At 37.8% G+C, this 25,206-nt stretch overlaps 1 protein-coding gene across 1 annotated transcript; it reads right to left on the bottom strand.

Moving 5' to 3' along the window:
• Window positions 1-223: 223 nt before the first annotated feature.
• xxylt1 (xyloside xylosyltransferase 1) lies at window positions 224-24,477 on the bottom strand (the record flags this gene model as incomplete). The annotated part of the gene is made up of 4 exons (XM_079245125.1): window positions 224-617; window positions 10,269-10,401; window positions 17,290-17,437; window positions 23,947-24,477. The coding sequence occupies 4 exons, from the start codon at window positions 24,475-24,477 to the stop codon at window positions 224-226; spliced, it is 1,206 nt and encodes a 401-aa protein (XP_079101251.1).
• Window positions 24,478-25,206: the final 729 nt, after the last annotated feature.

The following is a 25,206-nucleotide window of genomic DNA, read 5'->3' on the forward strand; positions in this document are numbered from 1 at the left end:
AATGGCAACACCAAGTTTTTCTAAAATGATGGATTTAAATCAAAAATTGAATTGGACAGCCCTTCAATCACCCCTTGGCCAGCAGGGGGGAGGGTCTGTAACTGTTATGAATAAAGTAAACAAAAACAAAAGTCCAATTCTGCCACTAAATGAGCAGAAATCATAAATCCTTGTAACTAGGTACAGGTCCTTTTTTATTGCCAGTGTCCAACCAGTCCAAAGATCAGTCTGGTATGGGAGAATTACAGTTTCCATGGTAGATATAAACAGGTTCATCACAACGATAATACAGCTGAAACACATCTCCATATCCGTGGTCCCTCCACCAGGTGCACAGCTGCCGGTTCCAGCCGCATGCCAGGGAATAAAACAGTTCAGGATGCTTCATGCCAATCATTGTAAAGAAGTCCTGGTCCCCCAAGTGACCCCTGAAGCGATACTGGTCTGCTAGTTTGGCAACATTGCTAGGCTCCAGGAGCTGGTTGTAGAGAGTCGAGGCCCTCATTGCACTAAGCTCCAATAGCATCACGCCACTGTTGAAGCCTGGGAGGCCGTCAGGAGGGGGTTCTCCAACTCTGGTCTCAGGGTTCTCTTTACGATACTGCCAGAAAGTGTGTCTGAGGGCAGAAGAGGTGTTACATGTAGGTAAATTGGTATACATTAGTGAACAAGTTTGAACTAAAAAGTCAGCATCCCTACAACAAACAGCAGGAGGCTGCCCACATGTTAACAGTGTGTATGTAACACAGTTATACCTAAGCCCACCTGGGTAGAACTGAATCTGTACTGGTATGTTTTCTATTATCCCTGTCAAGTGATTTCTATTTTAAGCTACAAGCTTTTTAACATGCGACCCAGAAACAATTGACTGATTAATCACCACATTACTGGGTAGGTCTACCAGACAGCCCAAGCACCATCATGGGATTTAAATGAACTCCAAATATAGATGAAAATGGTGCATGCATGCAATTCTTTTTAACCACACCTAATTATCCTGCATTAGCCTACTATTGATCCTTACTAGTATAACATCATAGCTGTCTTTGTGGTTAATGCCTAGGACAGGTGGTAAATGGTGTTTATAGACTATCCCGCCATACTGTGACATGCATATGCTATTTGTGTTGTTAATGAAACGTGAACTAATTGCATGATCATAATGTTTCGCTGCTTTGTGAGTCATTGATTAAAGCTTGGTGAGATGGATGAGGCTTGAGAGTCACACAGTGACTCACCATGACCTTGCTCTAAACAACTTAGTAGGCAAGCTTCTGTTTGCTAAACTAACACTACAAGTCGTAACTGTGTCACCGAGCTTGCAGCAAAAACTCTTCATTGAGATACAAATAAATGGCCAAAGGTGTAAAGCAGTAATTTTAGAGATGATTTTACCCGACTCCAAGCTTGAAGCCGAAATCAGCAGCAAAGAAACACAAGCTGAAAAAACATAGTAACCTGCATGTTTTTCTTTTTATTTCAAACGCAATCAATAAAACTCAGACTGGAAGCAATTTTATTTGTCATAGAAAGGTTTTTTTTTTGTCAATTATTAACACATATTTTCATCGGAATGGAATGTATGTTTAGGTTGTAGATTCAGATAAATGAATGTTTCAGTCAAATTGACTGAACAAATAGCCCTGTGGCCAAACACAGGAAGAAAGTCGGTCCAGGATTTTCAGAGCAAGCTTGTGCCAACTCAGCACTTGGTTCTGCCAACATACCAACCCGGAAGTACCTACTGTATCAAAACACGTTTTTCTGGCTTGGATTTGAAGGTTTGATTCAGCTGAGAGCTCTGGCTGCCCATTATTTATGACACTACAGGCACTGTGAGCTGCAGAGTCAGCTACAAAAAGCGAAACATTCAAACTGTTATGGTACCCTTGGCAACCCCGATAAGCACCAACAGCAACATTGTGATAAAAGAGCTTTATTGTGACTTTAAAGGACAAATAAGGCTGACAAACAGTTCTTGATAAACAGTAATGATAAACAGTAAGTCTACAGTTTACAGTCCTGTTCTGATGCCACTCAACATAGATCCTAATACAGCAGAGCATCTGCTAAAAGATATAGACATTATATTCAAGGTGCCACTGGACTCATCAGTAAAAAAAGAAAAAAGAAATTCACAAAAGCTACTCATCTCGAGTAAAGATATGATAAGCAAGTTACAATTCTTGCTCAAATTAAAAAAAGTATCGGGAGTTTTAACCTTCCCACATATGTCCTAAAATCCATGACTGCAAAGGGATGGTATAATGCCATTACCATAATATAAACAAGGTTTGTGTCAAACTGAAAGTTTATTAACAGAGACAGATGTTAAGTTATTTGTGTGTCATCTCACAAAAAAAAAACAAAAAACAAAAAACAAAAAAAACAAATGGGACTAAATAAGATGCATAATGCAAGGTGATGTTTACATCTGTCTTTTCCTCAGTTTTTGTATAGATTCACAAGCTAAAAGGAGCACAATATCAGCCCTGACATTTCCATGGAGTGGTTTAGTTTGAGGGTACAACATGATCTCACGCGCTCACTGACTCATAGCTGGTGGAGATGTCCCACTATTAGAGAAAGAGAGGATGAATGGGAATATACTCCTGCCTGTCGCTGGTGAACACATGTACATATTCCAAAGAACTGTTCTTCGTCCTTGCTAGGCTAGAAGAAACTTACTGAAGAATTTTATATTCATGGATATATTTGCAAAAGACTTCTGCTGAACTGCCAGGGGCGCAATTTTGCAACTAAACAAACTTGTGGAAAGATTATTTCAAATAAAAACGTTATGGACTGCACAGCATACCCCTGTTTCAGTGCATCTCGAGGGGAAAAGCAGATTCTCTGAGTCACGCTTTGATATTATTACTGACCTATATTCAGCAGCTGTAGTCTGTCCCCACGGCTTTATACAGTCTGTTCAGTTGACAGCTGGGGACTTGCAGCCCTTGTGGAGCATTTATCTTTTTGAAGACACTGGGTCTACGTGCTATGAGACGCATTCTGGGTGAGTGGGGTCACCGAGGGAACATTTGCAATGACTTTTCCATGATGCTGTTTTCAACACAAGAATTTACTGCAGAGCAAATTTCATCTACTTCAGTCTCATGATGGCCATGATATATGACTGACACCATCTTGATTATTAGATGTCACAGATAAGAGGGAGAAAGGTTAACAGCGGCGTTGTGCTAACGACACGCTCTTTATTAAAAGAAAAAAAAAGAACTGATGGATCATTTTTTTGTCCAGCCGTTGTCATGGCTTCAGAAGCAGGTCATGACAGCAATAAAGGGATAAAATTGTATAAACTGTGAAAAATTAGGGGGAAAAAAATCCCTCTTTTTAATTTTTTTTTTTGTTTACTTTGACCTTGAAAGTTCAAAGGTTCACTTCCACCCGGTCTGTGCAGATTATTTAACTGGGAATCAGAAAAATTCTCTTATGCGGGGACAATCTTTCTGATATCTACAAAAGTAATAGGCTGATGTGTCTTGACTGCTGTTGTTGCATTGAACAATAGGGGGGCATACTACTACCACCACTACTACTACTAAGCATAAGAATAACCACATATTACCCCAGAAAATACAGGAGTTGTAGCTGATATACAGGAAAACAGAGTGGCTAAGCAATCCTAATGATACTGCTGGAGCTTGGGAGTGTGAGCGAAGACAGCGATGGAAGTAAAGGTGCTGGTGAATATTGACATTACACTCTGTCATCTATCACTTATACTTAAGTACCAGAAAAATAAATCTAAAAAGAAATATAATAATGGCTGTGCTATCAACTTGAGATGATGTACTGTAATTTGAGTCATACCCAGTGGGGATATTTTATCATAAACAATTGAGATTTTTACCACTAGGAGGCTAATCAATTTAAATCAGGTTGCTGAATAAATAAAGAGGCATCAAATGGTACAGATGTTGACTACAAGACAACACCTTTGACAAAAAAAAACAACACATGTGATGCATTTATAACATTTTCACACAATTAAGTTATATACTCCACTCCTAAGTGATGAGTTTCTCGGATACCGACTAGAAAACACATCTGAAAGGTTACAAGCAGTATCTGCTTGAATCCATTCCACCACTTCTTTCTGATACAGATAAGCAGTATGCGTTTTCTTTCTCTCTTCAACCTGATCTTATCCTGGTGTTCTTTTCTGTGATTTATCACTTAAATCATTCTCATCTCTTTATGACGTTGGTACATATTTACAGAAGGGAAGCAGGCTTGATGGAGTGAGACAGGTTTATATTTACTTGTATCTCAAGGAATCTCACGTCTCTGCATGAAATTCACCACTGTTCTCCCTCACTTCTCCATTTGAAGCACAAAAAACAAAAAATATTTGACAGAAACTAAATTATATCACACGTGTAATTTAACTATACATAATTTACTGTACTATGACACTAGCTCATCAAGATGGAAGCGAAACTACAACCATGGCACTTCCCTCCTCCCTGGCTTCCACTTATAAAACTATCAAGTTCTTTAACTTGTAAAAGCTCCACTCAGGACAACACCACCTCTGTGGGTTTCATCTAGTTCTCTTATGGGAAGGAGAACAACTTCACTCTCAACAGAAAAGATAAAGAAAAACCTCAGGAATGAACACACTCCTCCACAGCTTCCTCTGTAAAGGGACCGAGGTGAAGAGATTTGACAGATAGAGGTTCCAGGGATTTCTAATCTCAGCTAGATTTTCTACACAGAGAGGCATCTCACCACAGATATCACTGTCTGCTTCAGCAACATCACTCAGGCCACCACAAGAGCTCTCTAAAGAATTATTGAGCAGTTTATTAGGATGGCACTTCCTTCTGCGACACTTGATATATAACTGCAGGAAATGAGCAGAAGCAATACTCGGAGACACACTCCATCCAGCACATACAACCTGAGACATAGTAGAGTTGACAGCATGATAACACACTGCACACATCCACAATAGCTTTTTTCCCCCCTTATCATGTTAAGACTGTTGAAAAATCACACACAAACACACAAAAACAATTTATCACTTCAGTAGATGGTAGGATACTCTTCTACAACCTCAGTCCTGAATGTGACTTACTACATTAATCTACATTAAAACTGTCTTGAAGGATCGCTGCTTATGTTATTCTTTGGGATATACAGTATACTGCATGTAAATATGTGTTTTTTCTGTATTTTGATACTATGTGCCAGCTTGTCTGTGTACAAATGACACAAAAACTTCATGGATTTTGAATAAAAAGATTTAAGAGGTGACAAGGACATCCTGTCCTGCCATCTCTTCCTAATGTGTCCTTTACTTTGCTCACAATGAGAAGCAGTCGGCTCTCTGATGTGTAAAAACACTCGCTGTCAGAGAAGTCTGCTTGTGCAGTACACAGATGAAATGTCTGGTCCTTTTCATCACAGACTGGTTTGGCCTTACAAGCAAATAAACATTCCAGGACTGGTGGGGAAAAACAAGCCATAGGACGAGGTACATCTGCAAAATGCTTAATTCTCTGTGCATGATAAAAAAAAGGGCTTTTTGGTTTTAAAAAGTAAGCGTGTGATACAACCTGAGTTATCTTTATGATTATAATTTCTAATGTAACACAAAATGATTTTTGTGACATAAAAGAAATTTTTAAAATAAACCTACATAAAATATAAATGAAAAGCAGCAGGTGCATTAACGTCATTTGCTTTGAAGTCTTGAATTAAGATCTGGTGCTTCCACTCAACTTTAGAAATCACATAATTAGTTAAATAAGGGCCAATTGTGTGCAACCTAATAGTAAAACAATTGCATCGTCATCGTATATACACACCTATTTCAAAATATCCCAGACTATAAATCACCATCCAGTGATGGAAGTAACAAAACTGTTTAGAGAAAGCATACGTACACAAACACACACTGCTGGCAAAGAGGCATGAATCAGAGAAGCAAGAAAGAAAACATTGGTAACACAGCAGACTGCTGTGAACTATCGGTTCTCAGGACTACTATAAACCACGCAGAGATAGACAACAGAGCTGGGCTTCATTGAAAAGCAGCCAGGAGGCGAAAGAGAGAGAGGGTGAAAAAATACAAAAAAGAAAAATTGCTTAGCAAAAAGTCTGCTAAAAGATATTTGGGAGTTTTCCTCACAAAAAAAAAAAAAAAAAAAAGTCCCAAGAATACCATCCTTCGTCATGGACTGGCAAACCAGTCTGATTGGGGGGAGTGATGGACATTGGAAGGTCCCATTCCAGCAAGATTATGACAATAACTGAAGAGGTATAAACTTGTGAACATTTTTTTCCCCACTTTGCAATAAATAAACCCTGCTAAAAAAATAACAGTAATTTCAGCTTATAAGGCAAAAAGGGAAAAAGCCAAGGGGAGGTGAGCATGTTTGCAAGCCTCTGTCAATACGTTTGACAACTGAAAAAGAACATTAGAAAGTTAATAACCATCAGTCAACAATGACGGGTGTCCCACATTTAAAGCCAATTGTTGATTTAAAAAAAAAAAAAAAAAAAGAAATGGAGCAACATCTAGGAAAGCACTTGACATAGTTCACATAGGAAAACATTTAATATATTTATCATTTCATGAATAAATGTGGGCAGTTTCACACAATGGAGTCCCAAACCAAAAAGCGTAAAACAGAATGATTTCTTTCTGGCTTCCAAAGCTCCCAGTAGAAAATACACCTCTCCATAAGATTTTCCTAACCAAATAAAAAGCCTAAACAAAACATGTTTGTAGCTTTGTGGCTGAGGAATTCATGTAAATGTCTCTTGTCCCCTTGTCGCAGCTACAGGGAGGAGATGAGGGGTATTTTTTTTTCCAGTAGTGAACTTTTCAGTGGCAGTCAATATATCTCAGTGACGTAAACCCTCACTGCCACTCAGACATTTAATTTCCTTTCAGAAAGACAGACAGGAAAAAAAAAATCAATTGTTGGTATTGGGAATGTGCTTTTAAATTGAGAGAGATGTCTGCCAAACGACTCTAAAACCACTGGCACAAAAACATCGCACATGCTCATCCCATGCTGGTTTAAAAGGACAGATTCTCAGTTGGTCAACCAGTGAGGCTGTGCAAGCCAAGACGCGTCATCTCCTGTGAAACGGGTGTCTCTGCTTTAAATTAAGTGTGTCCAGGCGTGTCGGAACAACATTAGCTGGTGGTGGGTTCCCATGACTGGTAAACCACAGAACCCACACTGTGGCAGTGCAAAGAAAGAGATCTATTTGGAGATGCTGGAGCCAAATGGAGTCTGATAGGAAAACTGCAACATTCAGACACTAAAAATGTTCATTTAATATACATACGCACATTAATCTTCTCAGATAAATAAATATTTTATTTGATGAGAAAGGAAATTTAATTTACATGGCATGAATACATTTGCACTTTTAGAAATACTGCTAAATGTAAATGTTCACATTAATATTAGCTGCACATTGCTTTTAATAAGAATAAAATGTAAACATTCCATAATATTTCTTTTACTCTGTAGATACCAAAAACAAAATGCAAGCGTGCATAATCTAAACAACCAACCGGACTGACTACTGTGAGCAACAGCCACATGGGATTTATAGGTTATATATACAGATGTTGACAGTGTCTAAGAATGGTTAATAAGTGGATCCACCAAAAATACAAGAAAAATATGTTCTGCGATGATCCAGATGTGCCTGATTTCAGATTGTCTGCTTGATGTGTAAATAGCCCAAAATGAACATGTAACAATTCACTGTGCATTAACCAATGCTACTAAAGAGCCCAGAGGAACCACCTGCCCGTGTTTATACCAGTGAGCAGCTGCTGCATGAAACATCCCACCTGACCTTGTCTCATGTCGTCTTGTAACCACTCACGCACACACAAACATGCACACAGTGACGTCCTGTTTTGATGCCGTGCCTGGGTGGAAAACAGTGAAGTAGTCTAAACGGACCAGGCTTGTTTGTTTAACTATCTTGGAGAGGGACGGAAAATCAGCTGAAGAACAAAGAGCTTGAAAGTCGGTGCTCCTTGTTTATGTGAGTCCGCATACATGTGCACACAAACACACATGGTCATGTTTCCATTACTTCAAAAGAGATTACGTTTTATTTATATATATTTACTGAAAACGTATTCCCTGGATAACTCCCACTTTCACATATTTAACCTTAAAACACATATTCATAAGAAAATGTTTAAACATGGACTGCAATTCATGATCTTAATCTGCCTACAGTCTACGTGGCAGTCTGCTTAAGAAGGAACTGGCTAACAGGAAAGTAGAAAAGAACAAGCGATATGAAACGCTGATGTGTGCTGACTTCCAGAAAGTCTGACTCAACAACCTTCCAGACAGAAAAAAAAACTGCACTGAGCAAACAGAAGCAAAAGTTTCTCACAGCTCCACAAACGTCTTTTGAAGTTTCAGCAAATGTTACTGAAATCTTCTGCTGGCTATCAAAAACATCTTCATATGTCATATTAACCGCTTAACACTAGATTTCTCATTAAATACACACTTATTTCAGATTTACTGTAAAATTGACTTCCATTCGCCTCAAGAAAAAGAAAATTTAACTCAGCAACTTTGTACTATTTTCTTAATAATGACCCTTTACACACAACCAACTACGTTCTATGAGAGCTGCAGTCCTGCAAGAGTTGGGAGTTTTGCTGCTGCAACACAACTCACTCAAATTAATGGGTAATTAGCAGACTTGTGCAAAGTTTGATGTCAAGTTCTGTACAAATCTGCTAATTAAGCGTGATGTGTGTCAGGTGTGTTGCAGTAGGGAAACTCCCAACACTTGCAGAAATGTGGCTCTCTAAGACCAGAGTTGGTCACCACTGCCTTAAAGATACATTTCATAACTTTTTTTACCATAAAACTCTGCGTCCTGGGCTTTTTTTGATGACACAGCAACATCTTTTATGTGCATTTCTAGAGCCACTTCCACCCAGCAACTTCCCAAGGCTGAGAAACCACACTATACAACTTTTACATATGGGACACAATGTGATGTTTAGCTTCGTGGTAAAATATGGAACTGGCTGTCTTGAACACGCAACATCTCTGATTCAGGAAAGAAACGCAAGAAGATTAAAAGAGAGAAACAGACAAAACAAAAGTCATTGTAAGATTGTCTTCAGTTGGCTGGAGAGAGCTAACCGTTTAGGCTGGATGCAAGATGGATGCCGAATTAGCCGTCAATAGGGGGCGCATGATGGGGAAAATGGCAAATGTTCTGTAGTGTGTCTTTCATGTGTGCCTCAGTCCCTGTTTAACTTTAATGATAGATGGTGTCAATTGCATGTAGTGAGTCACTTTTGTCATTTCTGTTTGGGTTTAAATAAACCATGGCTGCCCTTTGTCACTGATCCTGCTAATAACTGAATATTAAGGCATAGCAAGGCCCTGATCTTGTTAATATCTGAATACAAAGGCATAGCTAGTAGGGATAGGACATTGAATCAAAAAATCGAATATTGGGAGTTTTTGCTTCACAATTTTAAAATAGATTTAAAAAAAAAAAAAAAAAAAAAAAAATCCATTATAAAATTTTTGTCATTTTTATAGTTTTTCTTTTCTTTTTTTTTTTTTAAACTTGTCTACTTGGGCATTATAGTTGCAGAATGATGGTATGGCTGTGCTGTTTTTTTCCTAATTGAAATTAAGAGAAAAAAAAAAGCAAACACCTACTGTCACAGCTAATTCCCAACCCTGTTAATAACTGAATATTAAGGCATAGCTAGGAGGTGGAAGGTTTTCAGATCAAGTGGCCTCAGATTAGATCCTTATTTTTTGCAGATTATGTGAATGTGAAGCCAAGAAACAAAGTTTAAACTGAACATTACACAGGTGCCAGTTTGCAATGTTGTTGGAATTTAAACTTCTTTTGATTCATGTTGGTTTACTTTAATTATTAATAATATACAGTTTAACAACACACACAAATTTAGATGGTCGTTTATGGGATAAATTACAGTTGTAATAGAAAAATACTGTTCATGCTGCTTATGTTCTCACAATGGCAACAATCCTCACATACATATAAATATATATGATATACTTTGTATTTTTATGTAGTCTAGGTCACAAAACAAAGACACACACAGTGGACACTTAAAAGCAGACACACCAAAGTGAAGGAAGAGAGTCTCACAGCATTTCAAGTGCATGACAATATGTCATCACTTGACACTCAAAAGACTGCTCCCTCAAAGGTAGCTTGTGTTGTGATGCTGTTTTTACCTGTAGACTGGCTGCATCTCTCTTGCAATGCCTATGACTGCTCCTGGAGAAAACTGATCAAATTCTTGAAAAAGGTTCCTGATGTTGGTTTTGTACTTCAGGTCCAGGTCAAGCTGAACTATCCGTGTCAGATCTAAAAGAAAAGAACAAGATGTTGATGATGAAAATGAGGCCAAACATAACCCAAATAGTAAGTAATTAAATAAATGGGAAAAAATGTGTGAAAAACTTAAAAACAGCTTCAACCCAGTGTGATGATGATGCTGAAAAAGAATAAATTGTTCCCTTGTTCAACCCATATGAATGAATGCGCAGTGTATTCTAACAACCATTTGTGACATTGATAAAGTTTTTTAAAATCTTTTTTGGGGAAAGAGAGAGCTCTTTTAAAAGTAAAGGAAGGAAATTCTCTTCCCAGTTGACTCTTCATGTTAGAGTGAATTTTGCAACTAGCATGCCATCCACCCTTCCACCCTAAGCTCAGATCATTTCTCTGTAGTGGTGTACTTCACCTTTATTTCTTTAATGCCAGGTAACTGTGTGAAAATCAAAACTCTGAAGAAAAAATGATAAAAAAAAAACAAACTTGATAATTCAAATGCAAACCTTGTTGTTTGCAGAGAAAATCATAATAATTGTAACCAGGATATTCAGACCCTCATCTGTTCATTGTTTACCTTCCTATATTTTGGTGGTAGCTATGGTGATAGAAAATATGGGAAATGGGACCAGTGTGCTACTGGCACAACAAAGCTGCACCAGCTGATAAACTGTGAGAGATGATGGCCTGTAGTTTATGGACAGAAGACACTGATGGCCTGATGTTTGACAAGCACTGTGGATCAGTACAGCTGGTGGTGTCAGACTGAAAGTGAACTACATGCTTTGGCCAGCTGCCATGCAATTAGCAAAATCACGACCCTTATCAATGCTTAATATGATGCTTCAAATCTGGTTTCATTATTATCCGGGTCTAGATCCAACATAAATTACAATGCTACAGAATTAGCAGCTGAAACACAATATACAGCATATGAGTAATGAATCAATCATATCAATAAAATGTGAAGAAAATCAGAAGAAAATTTTGGAAACAGGGAAACAAGTTAGAAAGTGTTCAAAACTTTGAAAGCATGACGCAATGCACTGCAGAAGTTAGTAACTTTTCTTGAAGGCACATGGCATCATCTTCTCTATGTCTTTATGACAGAGTACGGGACAACTGATATAACTTTTTCAGTCACTGATATTTTCTGAATTTTCTGCAACTAAGACAGAAAAAAATACAGAGTCAAAACATATAAATAAAAACACTAAAGTTCTAACGAATGTTTAGTAACATGTTCTCTTCGTTCTAACCATCAAGATCAACTGCAAATGTAATGTCTCGGTTTCAACATTAAAATAAAAAGGTTTAACAGCCCTATTTAGACAGACAATGAGAAACTGAGCGAGGTTAGTTCAGATTAAAGAATGAGAATCTCTGAATTAGATAAATTTGTCTGAGCCATTCCAAAACAATAAATTCAAACCATGCTAAGTACAAGTTATTGGAGGTGAAGCCAATTTGTTGCTGTCTGAAAGAACACCCAAACTATCAACCTCAGCTAAAAGGAGTTAGATCATGTGATCAGGAACAACCAGGAAAAATTAAACAACAAGTCTGCCAGAACCTTGAAGCTACAGGAACAGGTGTGCTGCTGTTTTACTGTTCATGACAGAAACTACTGTAAAATCAATATCTTCGAACTGAAAAAAGAAAAGTTGATCTGGAGTCAATGATCTGTTTAGATGAGGAAAATGTAATTATTTACCCACCATTAAGAGTTTGAAGGAGTAAAGGTGAGATATTCAATCCCAAAAGCTCTGCACTAAGCTGTTCATGATGGTAGTAGCATTGTGCCCCAGGTCAATTTTGAAGATGAAGCACTAAAAAATTCATTAAGTGAAAGGATAAATGATTGAGAAGTATCTCTGAGTTCTTCCACATAACCTCAGAACATCTCCTACATGGTAGAAACGTAAACACAACTGACAGATGAAATGTTGATGGCCACAAACATATCAAAACTGGTTATTTGAAAGGAAAAGTGGGCTAACATTAAGTTTTTGGAGCAGTTTTCTAAAAGTACTGACCTCAAAATTATTTGAACTGTCATTCAAAGCCAGGTTTATGCCAGAAAATCAACTAAGGTAAACACAAGTCTACCAATGGCCAAAGATCTGTTGAGGACACTAAAGAATGCTTCTAATGACCACCAAGTGTAACTTGTGAAGGTTCAAGTGCGTCTTTGACATTCAGCCAAATATGAAGTAAGCCAATTTTTGTATTTTTGAAATGGCAGAACTTTTATCCTGTTTTGATCAGAGAAACTCCAAACCAGTTCCACTTTGTACACTGAATTATTTAAAATTGTCCTGTTTGAGAAAATAGGTTGTATAACCATTCAGTCCCATTGAAAAAAACCCATTAGAGGATAAGACCATAACATTTATATCCAAGCTGAGTGCACAAAATCTTTAATCAGAAGTGATCAGCTTCAAGATTTGTTATTATTTTCATCTTGCTGATGCAAATATTATCGGCAGAGCAGTTTTTTTGTGTGCATGATGTTCAAATCAAATTCAAATTCTATCATTTAAGTCGAATAACAGGCAATAGATGCTCCAAATTATTTAATTTTACTGCATCAACACATGTAACAGTTACTGTTCAATATTGCTTATTTGATACAATCATGTCATTAATTAGAGGTGAAACACTGAGAATTGTTGCCCAGGGGTGAAAAACAGAGCAAGTGTAACAGGGATCAAACTCATGTGCTCAAAAAAAAAAAAAAGAGAGAATAACTACATTATTGTGCAAATAAAGCTTTTGAAGTGTAAAACAAAGGATTCCCATGTAGTTACAGGAAGATCATGGCTGGGCTGAAAGTATGTGCTAAAACATTCAAGAACAGATTTCTGTTGAAACAAGTGATGGAAAAAGATGACACAGCAATATGGCAGCGAACTGTTGTCTGTGCTCTCCAAACAAGGAAGCTGCTTATGACAATGCCTAGATGCACTGTGGCAACACAGAGGAGTAATTTCTGCTGGTCAGTGCTGTTTGTTTGCACTGACAGAGCTTAACTTGTGGGCGTTAACAGGAAGAGGCCCCTCAGTTGTTACAACATTGTGATGTGGTGGGTTTGATGTTGGACCAATGACTCAACACAAGGTGGTGGTAAGGGCAAAGTTGGGCTGCTGTTTTTAAATCATGAGATTTTTTTTAATGTATCTCCAATATTATTTTTAATGGTTTATGATAATAATAATAATAATTATTATTATTATTATTATTGATTATAATATTTAAATAATTTCCCTCCATACTTTAAGTAATAAAAACAAATCTAAAAATAATACACATTAAAAACAATAAGAACACACAAAAAAAAACCTCTAAATGAAACAAATCAGAACATGGTACATGGTTGTGGGGAAGATGTTCTCTGAGCCTTTTGGGGAGTTCCTTTTGTTAGTCTGGTGCGTTGCCATGTAGGCATTGGAATGTGTGTAGACAGATTTTATATTCAATCCTCACATTTACTGCAGGCCAGTGGAGGAGAACGAGGACTGGGATGGTATGTTAAAATCTGCAACTCCTTGCCAGGATCCTGGCAGGCCTGTTCTAAATGTACTGAAGCCTCTGAAGGCTCCTGCCAGGAGTCCAGACAAAGGGGACCAGAGTAGACCAGATGGAGTAGACAAAGACATGTACCAACCTAACAGCATTGGTTTAGGAAAAGGAGGGTAGAAGTTTAGCAATATTTTTCAAGTGAAAGAATGCAGTTTTACAACAATGCTGGATGTGTTGAAAGGATCAAATACTGTATGACTCCCAGGTTGATAACAGAGGAAGAGAAGGGAATGATCTGGCCGGAAAGAGATATATCGGCGACAGAGGAGGATTGGAGCTGATGTGGACGGTCAGTGAGTATGGCCTCAGTTTTGTTGCTATCTAGCTGGAAAAAGTCTGGAGAGCTCCAAGGACAGATGGTGTGGCTGCATAAGAGGTGGGGTCTGTCCTGATGTAGAGCTGAGCTGAGTATTGTGGCCTAATACAGATGGTAAACATTTGTCAAAACAAGGACAGACCCCTGAGGAACCCCACAGGTGACATAGTGGGGTCTTGATTTAACCTCCTTGAAGGTCACATACTCAGCTCTATCTGTTAGGTATGAGCTGAACTGTCTGAGGAAGGTTCCAGAGTGTCCAGAGTATATTTTTGGCTGTTGTGAAAGAGTTTGAAGGTTATGGTGACGCTGTTATGGACTGTCACTCTACTGCGGGCCTTGCAGTTATGAATTTTTCAGAGTAACTTTGAATGGAGGTGCTCCAGCCACAACCTTCTCCAGAATGTTTGTGAGGAACAGGAGGTTAGACATGGAGTGTTAGTTAAGGTTCTTTGAGTAATGATAACAGTATAAAGTGTTGATGTAACATAATCAATTAGTAGGGAACTGTCTATAATCGTGGTGATGATGGGACTTATGGCACTTGCAGTAGATTTAATAATGCAAGTGCCATAAGTCAGCTGTGTAATTTACCTGCATCAGCTGTGTCACTTACCTCATGTTTGCACAGGTTTGACTTCTAAATAGTTGTCTTTGCCTCACAGTAAACAGTGTAGACTGTCATGACAGTATTAATATTCCTGCTTTATCTAGCCAAACTCTTGGGTTTGTCGCGTTGTCTGGGTATTCGCCATCACTTCAGGTTTTCACCCCCATTCAATTTTACAAATATTTAGGCTGTGCAAACTGAAGTTCAGACATTGTTTGTTTTTGTGGGAAATCAGTCTACCATTGCAGCTTTATGGGTCATTTTGTAAATTGTTATTTGATTATTATTTTAGATGTATATGCTACTTACAAAGGGAATTACCTAGCAGCTCTTTCCAACCAGTCACTAAACCAGGTGAATTTAATTAGCTCAGCTCCACTGCAAGATGAGCCTCTTGGTGAAAACACCTGCTCTGAATGCATCTCCAAAATTGTGGCAGGACTTCTGCACTATTTTTACTTCTACTTCTACTTTATACACCTCTGGTGTTAAATAAAAAGTTTTTTATTGTTGTTGTTGTAGGCGCATGTGTTAATGTGTGAGCATGATAACAGGGTGTGTTTGCTGTCAGGAGCCGGACAAAGTGAAGCAAAAAAAGCTGTATCACCAGTCAGCATAACTTTCCCACAATGTGTCTGAATGAATCATTCCAACCTGCAATACATTGAAGGCTTTGCCACTGTAAAGTAAAAAAAAAAAAAAAAAAAAAAAAAAAAAAAAAAGCTGCTAGCTTTACTGTCAACAAATTGGCAGGCGTTCCAGTGGCGATGCCGCTTCCACCTTCTCCCTCATCCGGTGAGTGGTGCGACAGTTGAGTCAAATTTGCCCGAATCCAGACAAAAAAATGCCCAAAATATATTTTTGAGCCTGTCGTTTTTATATATTTATCTTCATACTGACACTGGGTGTTGAGGATATTTTCCACTGATTCTTTTCTAACAAGCAAAGCTCAAGGGAATCCTAAAATCTACATCTTTACATCTTTTTTTTTTTCATCTACATATTTTTTTTGGGGGGGAGATTTGATCCCTCACTCTTCCTAACAGGTGCAATTTTTATTTGTGGGAATCACCTCTTTTCTGATTGTGTCTTTAATCAAAACCAGTGCTCTCTGCCTGCTGAGTGACTCATCGTGAGACAAAGCTTTGCATAAAACATTTAAGTTAAAAAAGAAATGGTGCAGAGAAAATGACAAAGGCTTATGCACCACAAGCTCCCCCTTTTCTGCTTCTCATGAGACTACCATATAATGCCCTTTCTAGATAAAAGGAATCTTTATATAGAAGTGTGTGACGACTTAGACACATGCAGCAGACTGGTGGCACATGTGGATGATCAATAATCATTTTAGGCCAAAACGTGATGCACTGACACGCACCACCAGTCGGACAGTTTGTTACATGTGACTAAATTTTGCAGAAAGATAAAATTCAAAAGATAATTGAGTGACAGCCACCACTTCAAACCTCATTTTCCATATTTTCCCCCCACTTAATAGTGCTTACATGGCATAGCACTTTAGGATGTTTTACATTATAACTTTAAGGAAATCCTTATGAAGTACAGCTTCTGTCAAGTTTTCATTCATAAATACATCAGTTTTCTTTAAGGAAAACTAGGTGCACGATGTGTTTAAAGCTTGCTGTCTGCAATTGGGAACAACTGGATAATATTTTGAAATCTGTTTCCCAGTAAAATGCAGCAAATACTGCAACAGAAGATCTGTTGCTATGCATCATACCTCACTTTGCCCCCTGAGTTTCAATTGGATGATGCTCGGATACCTCCGAGACTTAGATTTCAAGTTTCACGTGTGCATCTGAGTGCAACTGACTAAATCCTCAAAGCCCAAAGATTTGCTTCATCTGTGGAGTGAAAGCCCCATGCTGCACACCCACTGAAGTGAACCATAACAGTGCACAACAGAAGAGAGATCACCGTCAGCGCCGACACAGGGGGGAGTAATGTGGGTAGCAGAGGCTGAGCACTTCCTTCCTTCCTCACTCTGAAGGACCTTTGTGGCACGCCACGTGCCTGTTCGATACCTGTCCGTATGGTCTTTTCCAACTGTGCTTGGAGAAGTATCTCCAGAGATGTATCTGACTAAATATACAGCCGTCTGCCAGAGAAATTATAAAGAATGTAAGGTCATTTTTATTCTCTTTATTTTTGTTTTAATCCAATAACATTTTTATCCATCTTTCTTGTTTGTAATTAGTACCTTTCTCTTCATACAAACTAAGAATTCAACATCTTTGTGGACAAGAAAGAAATGTTGGAAGCTCTGAAACTAAATATCAAAGTGGGCTTGGCATCTATCAGTGAGGCTCCTTATCCATCCAAATCTATTCTAAAGTTAACGAAATGTAAAAGTTTCTGAGAGAAAAAAAGAAAATATAAAAAAAGGTCTTACTTTTAGGCATGATGTGATGCATGGCTACAGACAGGAAGAAGATGGACTCGCTGTAGTAAGCTCCAGAGCCAGCGCTGAAATACTTCTGCATGGCCTCCACAATAGGGAAAAGCTTCTGTGTGAGTTCAACCACATTGTGAAAAAACACCTAGAAGGGAGTATGAACAAAATGGAATCATATTAGAAGAATATCAAAACTGCTGGTTAGATATTATCTGATGTTTTGGTTATTGTAATGTCAATCTTGATTCCTCTTGCAATGGTGGTTATGTCAAATATGTGATGGTATTCACTTAACACTGTGAAAGCATCAGGACTATGCAGATGTCAGGTATTCAGTTCATATTCCTTCCTTCTTTTACGTTTACCAATAATATTTCAAAGGTAAATATATTTTATGTAAAAAAAAAAAAAAAAAAAAAAAAAAAAAAAAAAAAAAGAGAAGCAGCATTTAGTATCCACTTATGTCCTGCAAGCCAGTGTTGGTTCCTCTTGGCATGACATAACATTCAGCAAATGAGCATTTGCTGAATGTTATGTCAGGTCTAAGTGCTCTGCATGAAGAGCTTTTTGGAAGACTGCATGTCAGTCTGTCTGTTGCAAATGAGATGACAATTTAGGGACATCTGTGAAGCTATAAAGAGTTTCTAACTGAAACACTACTTCAATCTTTGGAGATTGAAAAAGCTGTGGCCATCATGATGTCTTAGTCTCATGCAATGAACCTGCCCATGTGTCCAGCTGTGAGAAAAGCTGTTATTTGTCAGCATACAGGGTCACACATACAAATTCCAACTGTTTTTAGAACAGCGGTATGCTGTCCCAATACAATTTGTGACTTATTTATACACACACATGAGGATTAATGAACCAGTGTGGAGACAAAATGTCACTAAAACATGCTGACAAATTACATACAAATAAAATAAAATAAAAAGTTACAAGTTGTGTGAATAATCACAGACTTTTTATTTGTTACTAAATGCACCATAGCAGAATAATGAAATTCTTTCATACTTCTGTAAGCATTTATACACCTGCAATTATTGAAAAAGTCACTTTGGTGACTCGCTCCATTTGCCACATGAGGTTAACGCCTCTTTATATACATTCAGAGACACACATACTTTAAGCATCTTTCAGAGCTTTAAAGCTAAACTGTGCATTAAAATCACAACATTTTTCTGCATCACTTTTTCCACATCACTGAAACTATGCAGATGGTACATGTGTAAGCTGGTGTTAAAAAACTAGCGATATTATAAGATAAAAGTTTCAAATAACGGTGATGTGTTTTGGATGTTTAAATAATATTCCCAAGTGTCATGTGAAGCGCAGAAGCATCAAAGTATAATCTGTTTTGAAACTGAATTTGTGATTCAGGAATGAAGAAGAGACTTTAAACTGGGGGCTGTGGTTTTTGTTTTTTTTTTCTCGTTTTTTAAAAGCAATCTTGAGTCAAAATAGTGTTGGTGTGAGCAGCAGCATTATAATAAGATAATATGCTTGAGTGCAATGTGATGCATTACTGTATATTTCATACGTTGAGCTGATAAACCACCTCAGAAAATCAGTACTGTGTGATGTGGCTGCAGGTTATATATTAACAGGTGAGGTCCAGATTTGGATGGGATCACTATGGGTAATGGCAAAACACTGGTAAACCCTGATCTATGTGAAATTTCCACAATTGTTCCACAGGTGTTCTTCTTCTTGATGTTTTTTTTTTCTTGGTTGGCAAAGGTGAGGTTCATAGCTTTGGTGACATGTCTTTGTCTAAGACAAACATCCAAGTGCTGCTTTTGTAAACCTAACAGTTGTGAGGTAGCAGTTTCAGATCTGGACATGTGTAGTACATATCTCTGCAGATTACTGAAAGAGGATTTTTTAAAAAAAACAAAAAAAAACATTAAGCACTGATCACCATTCATGCTTTACACCAGCTGGAAATACATTTAAGATGATTTGAAACAAATGAAATTCTATGCTTAAGCCAGGCATCATATAATGAGTGTACATGCTAGAAGCTTCAGATAAAAGCTGGAAAATATGGCAGTCATATTATAACCCAGACTAATCCGTCTCAATCAGTAAACATTACTTAATATTATGACCCCTGGCAGATTAAGGCAAACTCTCAGTCATTTATTCACATCAGTTCTATTCTGGGTTCTGGCTTCTAGTGCAAAATAACATGAAATACTAAAAAAATGTTTTAGAATATATATTATAGTTCCTATAAAACTAAAAATAATGACACTCCAATGGAGACATTTAAATACTTTGAATTTGTTCACAATATTGCATTTTGTGTTGACCATTTCAGGAACCGAGTAGAACGGTAGAGAAGCCGTAAATAGAAAAACAATGTTAAAATACCTAACCCAACATTTTCTAAACCAGTGGTTCTTGACCTGTTTTACTTGAAGGCCCCTTCATACGGCTACTTAAAAGCCATGGACCCCACCAACTCTGTGCTAACACCATGCTTAGCTTAATGCTTTCATTAGATAGCTTCTTGCTACAAATGAATCTTTTTCTGTCCTTTGGTAAAACCAAAGTAAAGGTAATTATTAGTACTTAGCATTATTAGCATTTTTTTTTAAAAATATGGACCAATCATCTGCACTGTAGTGGGGCAAAAAAGATCTCTGAGGCTCTGTAACACATGGGCCACATGTATGAGGCCTGCTTTACAGAGGCGGATAATGGAGTTGTCATGTGATGCTCCAGGCTGAAACACAAAGTTGTGAAGTGGAGGTTCTTAGTCTCGAGACGCTATGGGGCAGTGTGGGGTCCCAGGATGGTCATGATGCATGTCAATGTAAAATGAAAACAAGTCACAAGCAGTTGAGTTTTAAGGTCAGAAACTTCCACACAACAAAGTGAGATTGTGGGTGAAATGGTTATTCCTTAAACTTTTGGATTTACTTAGGAGAAAGCTTGCAGAAAAGTGTGTTTTCAGTATTGCCTGTTTTTGCAGGATTGACTTTGAAATTTAAAAAAAAAATTAAATTATAAAACATGATATAAATGCAAAGAAATGAATTCTAAGTTTGTGTTTGGAGGAACACTAAAGTCAAAGAATAATTCTGCAAAACTTGAGCCGCAGAAAGAAAAATAACTTTTATTCAAAGCAAAAAGAGATTAAAATCAAACATGAGCGATGTAGAAAAAAGAAAGATATTTTAGTTTTAAGCCATAATTATCAAGACATACCTATTGCAAATCTTATCTTAACCTATTTATTTATACAGGCAGCAATCGGAGACATGCTTCATGTTGCTCATGTTGATAGCACTACATTTTACCATAACCAGCAAATTATTTTGTTTAGGTTCTTTCCTGTTCTGCTTTTGTCCAATTTAAAACCAACAAAATCCTGAACAGGCCACATGTTATTATAAATATATATATATATATTTAATTAAGATAAAATGCAAAGTGGGAAGTTGATAGCTCTGTAGATCCTGTACAAATACACTCATCAACAGTTACAGGTTGTTTGGCTGTGCACAATTAAAAAAAAATGTTTTTACAGCTTCAGAAACTTTGCCACCACTTTCAACTAAAGACAGGCTATGTGTGAGATCCTTCAGAAAAAGTCTGCCATTTGAGACACAACCAAACCATTTGTAAATGGAGTTCAAGCCTGGTGATGCAAAATTCTGTAGTTTGATATTGAGATGTTTATCTGGGATTTGTTGAAAGAAAAAGAAAACGAAACAAATAACCTATGTTGGTATACATGTATGAGTCAAGTGCACACATTAGAGTACATTTTTAAAACTATGTCAAACATATTGTTTTACTTTGTGATTCCTGTACAACTTTCTCTCATTGAAAGAATTCTAAATTAAAATAGCAACAATACACATAAAGAGCTGAAACATTATCCTGCTGGATGTGAAGACTAAATGTGTCAGAAATAAATGCCCTTTTCAAGTATTACAGCATTTTTCAGTGCATGGCACAGTTGGAGTCAGTACAACTTGGCTTGCCAAGGGATGTCACTTTAGACAGTATCCTTTTCTAACAGGTAAAATAGTTTAGGGGTTTTTTTCTTAAGAAAAAAGGTCCATCTTTAAATTCCCACTAAGCTAATAAACATGCTCAAATGAAAAATCCCTGCACATAATATTAGATCTGCCCACATAACTACCTGTATCTTTTGTCAAATAGGTCATGCTCACAGAACTGAAATTAGTGGGGACACAATTTAGAAAGCAAGCAAGTACGTTGCAAACTTTTTCTGATCAATCATTTGTCTGCTACCAGACATTTTTTTATTGGCCACTCAGTTAAAAGACTTTTTCAGATCTCAAGTGAACTAAAGATGTCTTTTAAATAAGAGATAGAATTTTTCCAAGAGCCGAGAAAAGGAGGTCACGTTTCCTTAATTCAAGCTCTTAGGATTACCATGATGACTGGAAGACTGGATATCTACCACTGCACAGAATGGCCATGACTAATTTAGAGCATCAGCAGAGATGGTACTGAAGTAAGTATCAATTACATGATACTAACTAGAACAGACTGAACTCATTACACTTTTAGCTTACATAACCTAAATCGCTCTTTATTTTCACATCGGTTTCAACTCAATTGAATGCAATAGTTTGGATAGCTAATAATAACTCTTCACACAGTTCAACCGTCTTCCTACTGTGACATGCAACCCAATCTGCAGCCTCAAAACTGCCAAGACAACAAGCTGAGCAAACCTCCAAACCATTCCAGCAGGAATGGGATCATCCTAAGACAATAAAAAGCTGAAACATTCACACCAGATGTTTTACATGCTGAGACATTCCTGGAGAGGGGAGGAAAAAACAGACCATGACTCTTTAAGAGGATTTGGAAAGGGTAAGTAATTTGTAAACAAATCTGAGTGTGTGCTGTGAGAAGCATACCAAAAAGGAAGAAACTAAACAGGATATGTGAAACAGAGAGGGGACAAAATCCTCTCTTTTTGGCAGGATGTGTAAGGTATAGCTGCATTTGTGATGGATCGATTTAGTAGGCAAATACTGCCCCCATGTGTTTCAACTTTAGACAGCACCTACAGCTTTTGTCTCACACACAGAGGAGGCCTTTTGATCTGTGTCCAAGAGTCAAGATACCTTAAACTAAGCAACCGTCTGAACCAAAGACTGATTGTGCGGCTTTCTGAAAGTTTTGGACAGCAGAGGAACTTTCATTTCATTCAATGACCTGCCAAAGCATCACAAGACCCAGAAAACTCTTTCACAAGCTCTCTCTCTTTTGATGTTTAAGTACTTTACATCAAATTAATATACATGAAAAGAACACAATATTCTTTTTTTTTAAAGCTTTTTATCTACAATTTTCCTTACAGTCATTTAGCACAAACTTCATTTCACAAACAAGAAAAACAAGACAAACAATTATTTTACTGAAAAAGGTAAGGACTCACAGAAACTTGGCTTATGGGATGTTTATATACTCATATTTGTTTAGTACAGAAAGTCTGTCTAAAATGTGTGTCTTATGTGCAAAAATGTGTCTCCCAATTACCTACGGGGTAGTAGTCAAACCAACCCAATATGGTCAGTTGAGCAACACTTGGTGTAATGGCATCAAAGCCAAGTTAAATGGAGCTGTAATAAACTCATATGAATTCTTTTCATTGTCATAAGAAGTGAAGTGAAGGGTTCTGCAAAGATTTTGCCACCAGTGTAATACATACAAGAACAGCAGGTACGAACTCAAAGGTGGTTTGTCAGCAGGAGCCTGCATTGGTTGTCTTGGAAAACACAGCACGACAAAATTGTTTGCCCAATTTCAAAAAAGCACCAAAAAGCACTGGAAGTTTCTGTGCAAAGACAGATTATTCCCTTTTGCCTTGAGGTGACAGAACAACATGAATACATGTAATAAAACCATTTCCACTTATGACCATGAGATAATTAATAGAGAATGGGCAGAGTTGGGTCTTAATTCCTCCATTTCAAACCCTCCACAGTCTCCACAAACATTAATAATAATGACTCTTTTTGTTTTGTTACCATTCAGGGTCGTGGGGAAGCTGGAGACTATCCCAGCTGGCTTTGGTGGAGCCTATCCCAGCTGGCTTTGGGTGACAGGCAGGGTACACCCTGGACAGCTCGCCAGTCCATCGCAGGGCCACACAGAGACGAACAACCATTCATGCTCACACTCACTCCTATGGGCAATTTAGAGTAACCAATTAACCTATCATGCATGTCTTTGGATGGTGGGAGGAAGCCGGAGTACCCAGAAAGAACCCATGCATACACGGGGAGAACATGCAAACTCCACACAGAAAGGCCACTGAACGAACCCCTCCCTAGGCATGGATTGAACCAGTGACTTTTTGCTGTGAGGCCACAGTGCTAACCACTGTTCCACCGTGCAACCCTATTATAAATATACATTATTATATTGTGTGGAAAAGAAGAGAAAGCCAGACTCAAGAGTTTTCACCTCACAACTTACCCAAAATAAAACATTAACTGGACTATGTTATAGTGCATATGCATATGAAAATATAAATAGAATATACCAGCATAACATTAAACATGTAAATTTAACTGGAAAATTATTTTAAATTGAATAAAGGTTGTTGTTAGGATTGTTGCTGTCAATGTAAACACAACAAGGGGCATTACTTACCTCATATTTAAATGATGCATCTTGGAGGAATTCCTGTAGCATTATCTGGCCCAGTTCTTGGCTAGCCTGGTCACTCACAAAATGAAGCACCAACACTTCTCCTTTCAGGAAATGTGCATGCTTCACCATAGACAACATGGCCACTCTAAATTTATCCTGCAGGCTTCGGCTCCTGTCCACCTTGGTGAACATCATGAGTGCATGATAATGATGACCATCAGCCCCATTGTTCCCTTTTATGGACCCTAAAACCTCAACGTCCCCTCCAATATCTCGCTTTTCCCCTCCTTGCTCTTCTGATCCAGCCAACTGTGAGGTCCTGGTGTCCACTGTTAGGTCTGCATCATTTCTGTTGGTGTTGACCTGGGTCTGCTTTAGCCTCTTTGTGGTGCTGGAGAAGCTGTGCTTCTCTGAGCCAAAGTAGTAAAAAGCAACGACAGCCAGTGCAGCAGCCAGGAGAAGCACAAACTGATAGGATCTGAATGTACTGATCCTACCCATAATTCTGGCCACCAGTCTTAAAAAGCCCATATCTAACTGTTAATGTCATGTAAATGGAAATGTAAGAGAGAAAATGGACATCATTTTGTGCTGGTCATAACTGATAAGTCGCCATCATATTCCTGAAAGAGAAAAAATTATTTTAGTTTGGACATAAAAGCACAAAGATGATGGTAGAAAGATGAATCCAAAACAGAAAATAGACATTTCTGCACTGAGTACTACTCTAGTACTCAGTGAATGCAATGTAACAATTGCTGTTATTACAAAGCCAATTATTTCTTGCCCTTAAAAACTAACAAAACAAGCAAACAGAAGAATTAACACAAAAAGAGAGTTTGTGTTTGGTCAGTTTTTATACCTTTTCATAATAGCAACTGGTGATATTATACATTGTATGAAAGCCTGAATATTAATCTTTACTACAAGGTATGACTTGCAAGTCACATCTTCTGACAGAAAAAAAAAACTATCTTGTGCCATTTACAGAGGTATGACTGGCATCTGAGTGGCACCTTAAAGTGTGATCCTGAAACCAGTGGTAATCCTTTATATGTAGGACCCAACTCCCATCTGTGCCAGAGTCATCACAGAGTACCTGAGGATTGACCTGCTGTGCCGGACCTTAACCCCACTTAACACTTGTGGGATCAGGTTATGCTTGCTGTCCATGCAAAAGCAACCAATACAACCACAGTGGTTGACCTTAAACATCTCCTGGCTGAGGAATAGGATGTCATCCCACAGTTAAATGTGACC

The sequence above is a fragment of the Telmatherina bonti genome (genome assembly GCF_933228915.1).
Source record: "Telmatherina bonti genome assembly, chromosome: 8".
Lineage (NCBI taxonomy): Eukaryota > Metazoa > Chordata > Actinopteri > Atheriniformes > Telmatherinidae > Telmatherina > Telmatherina bonti.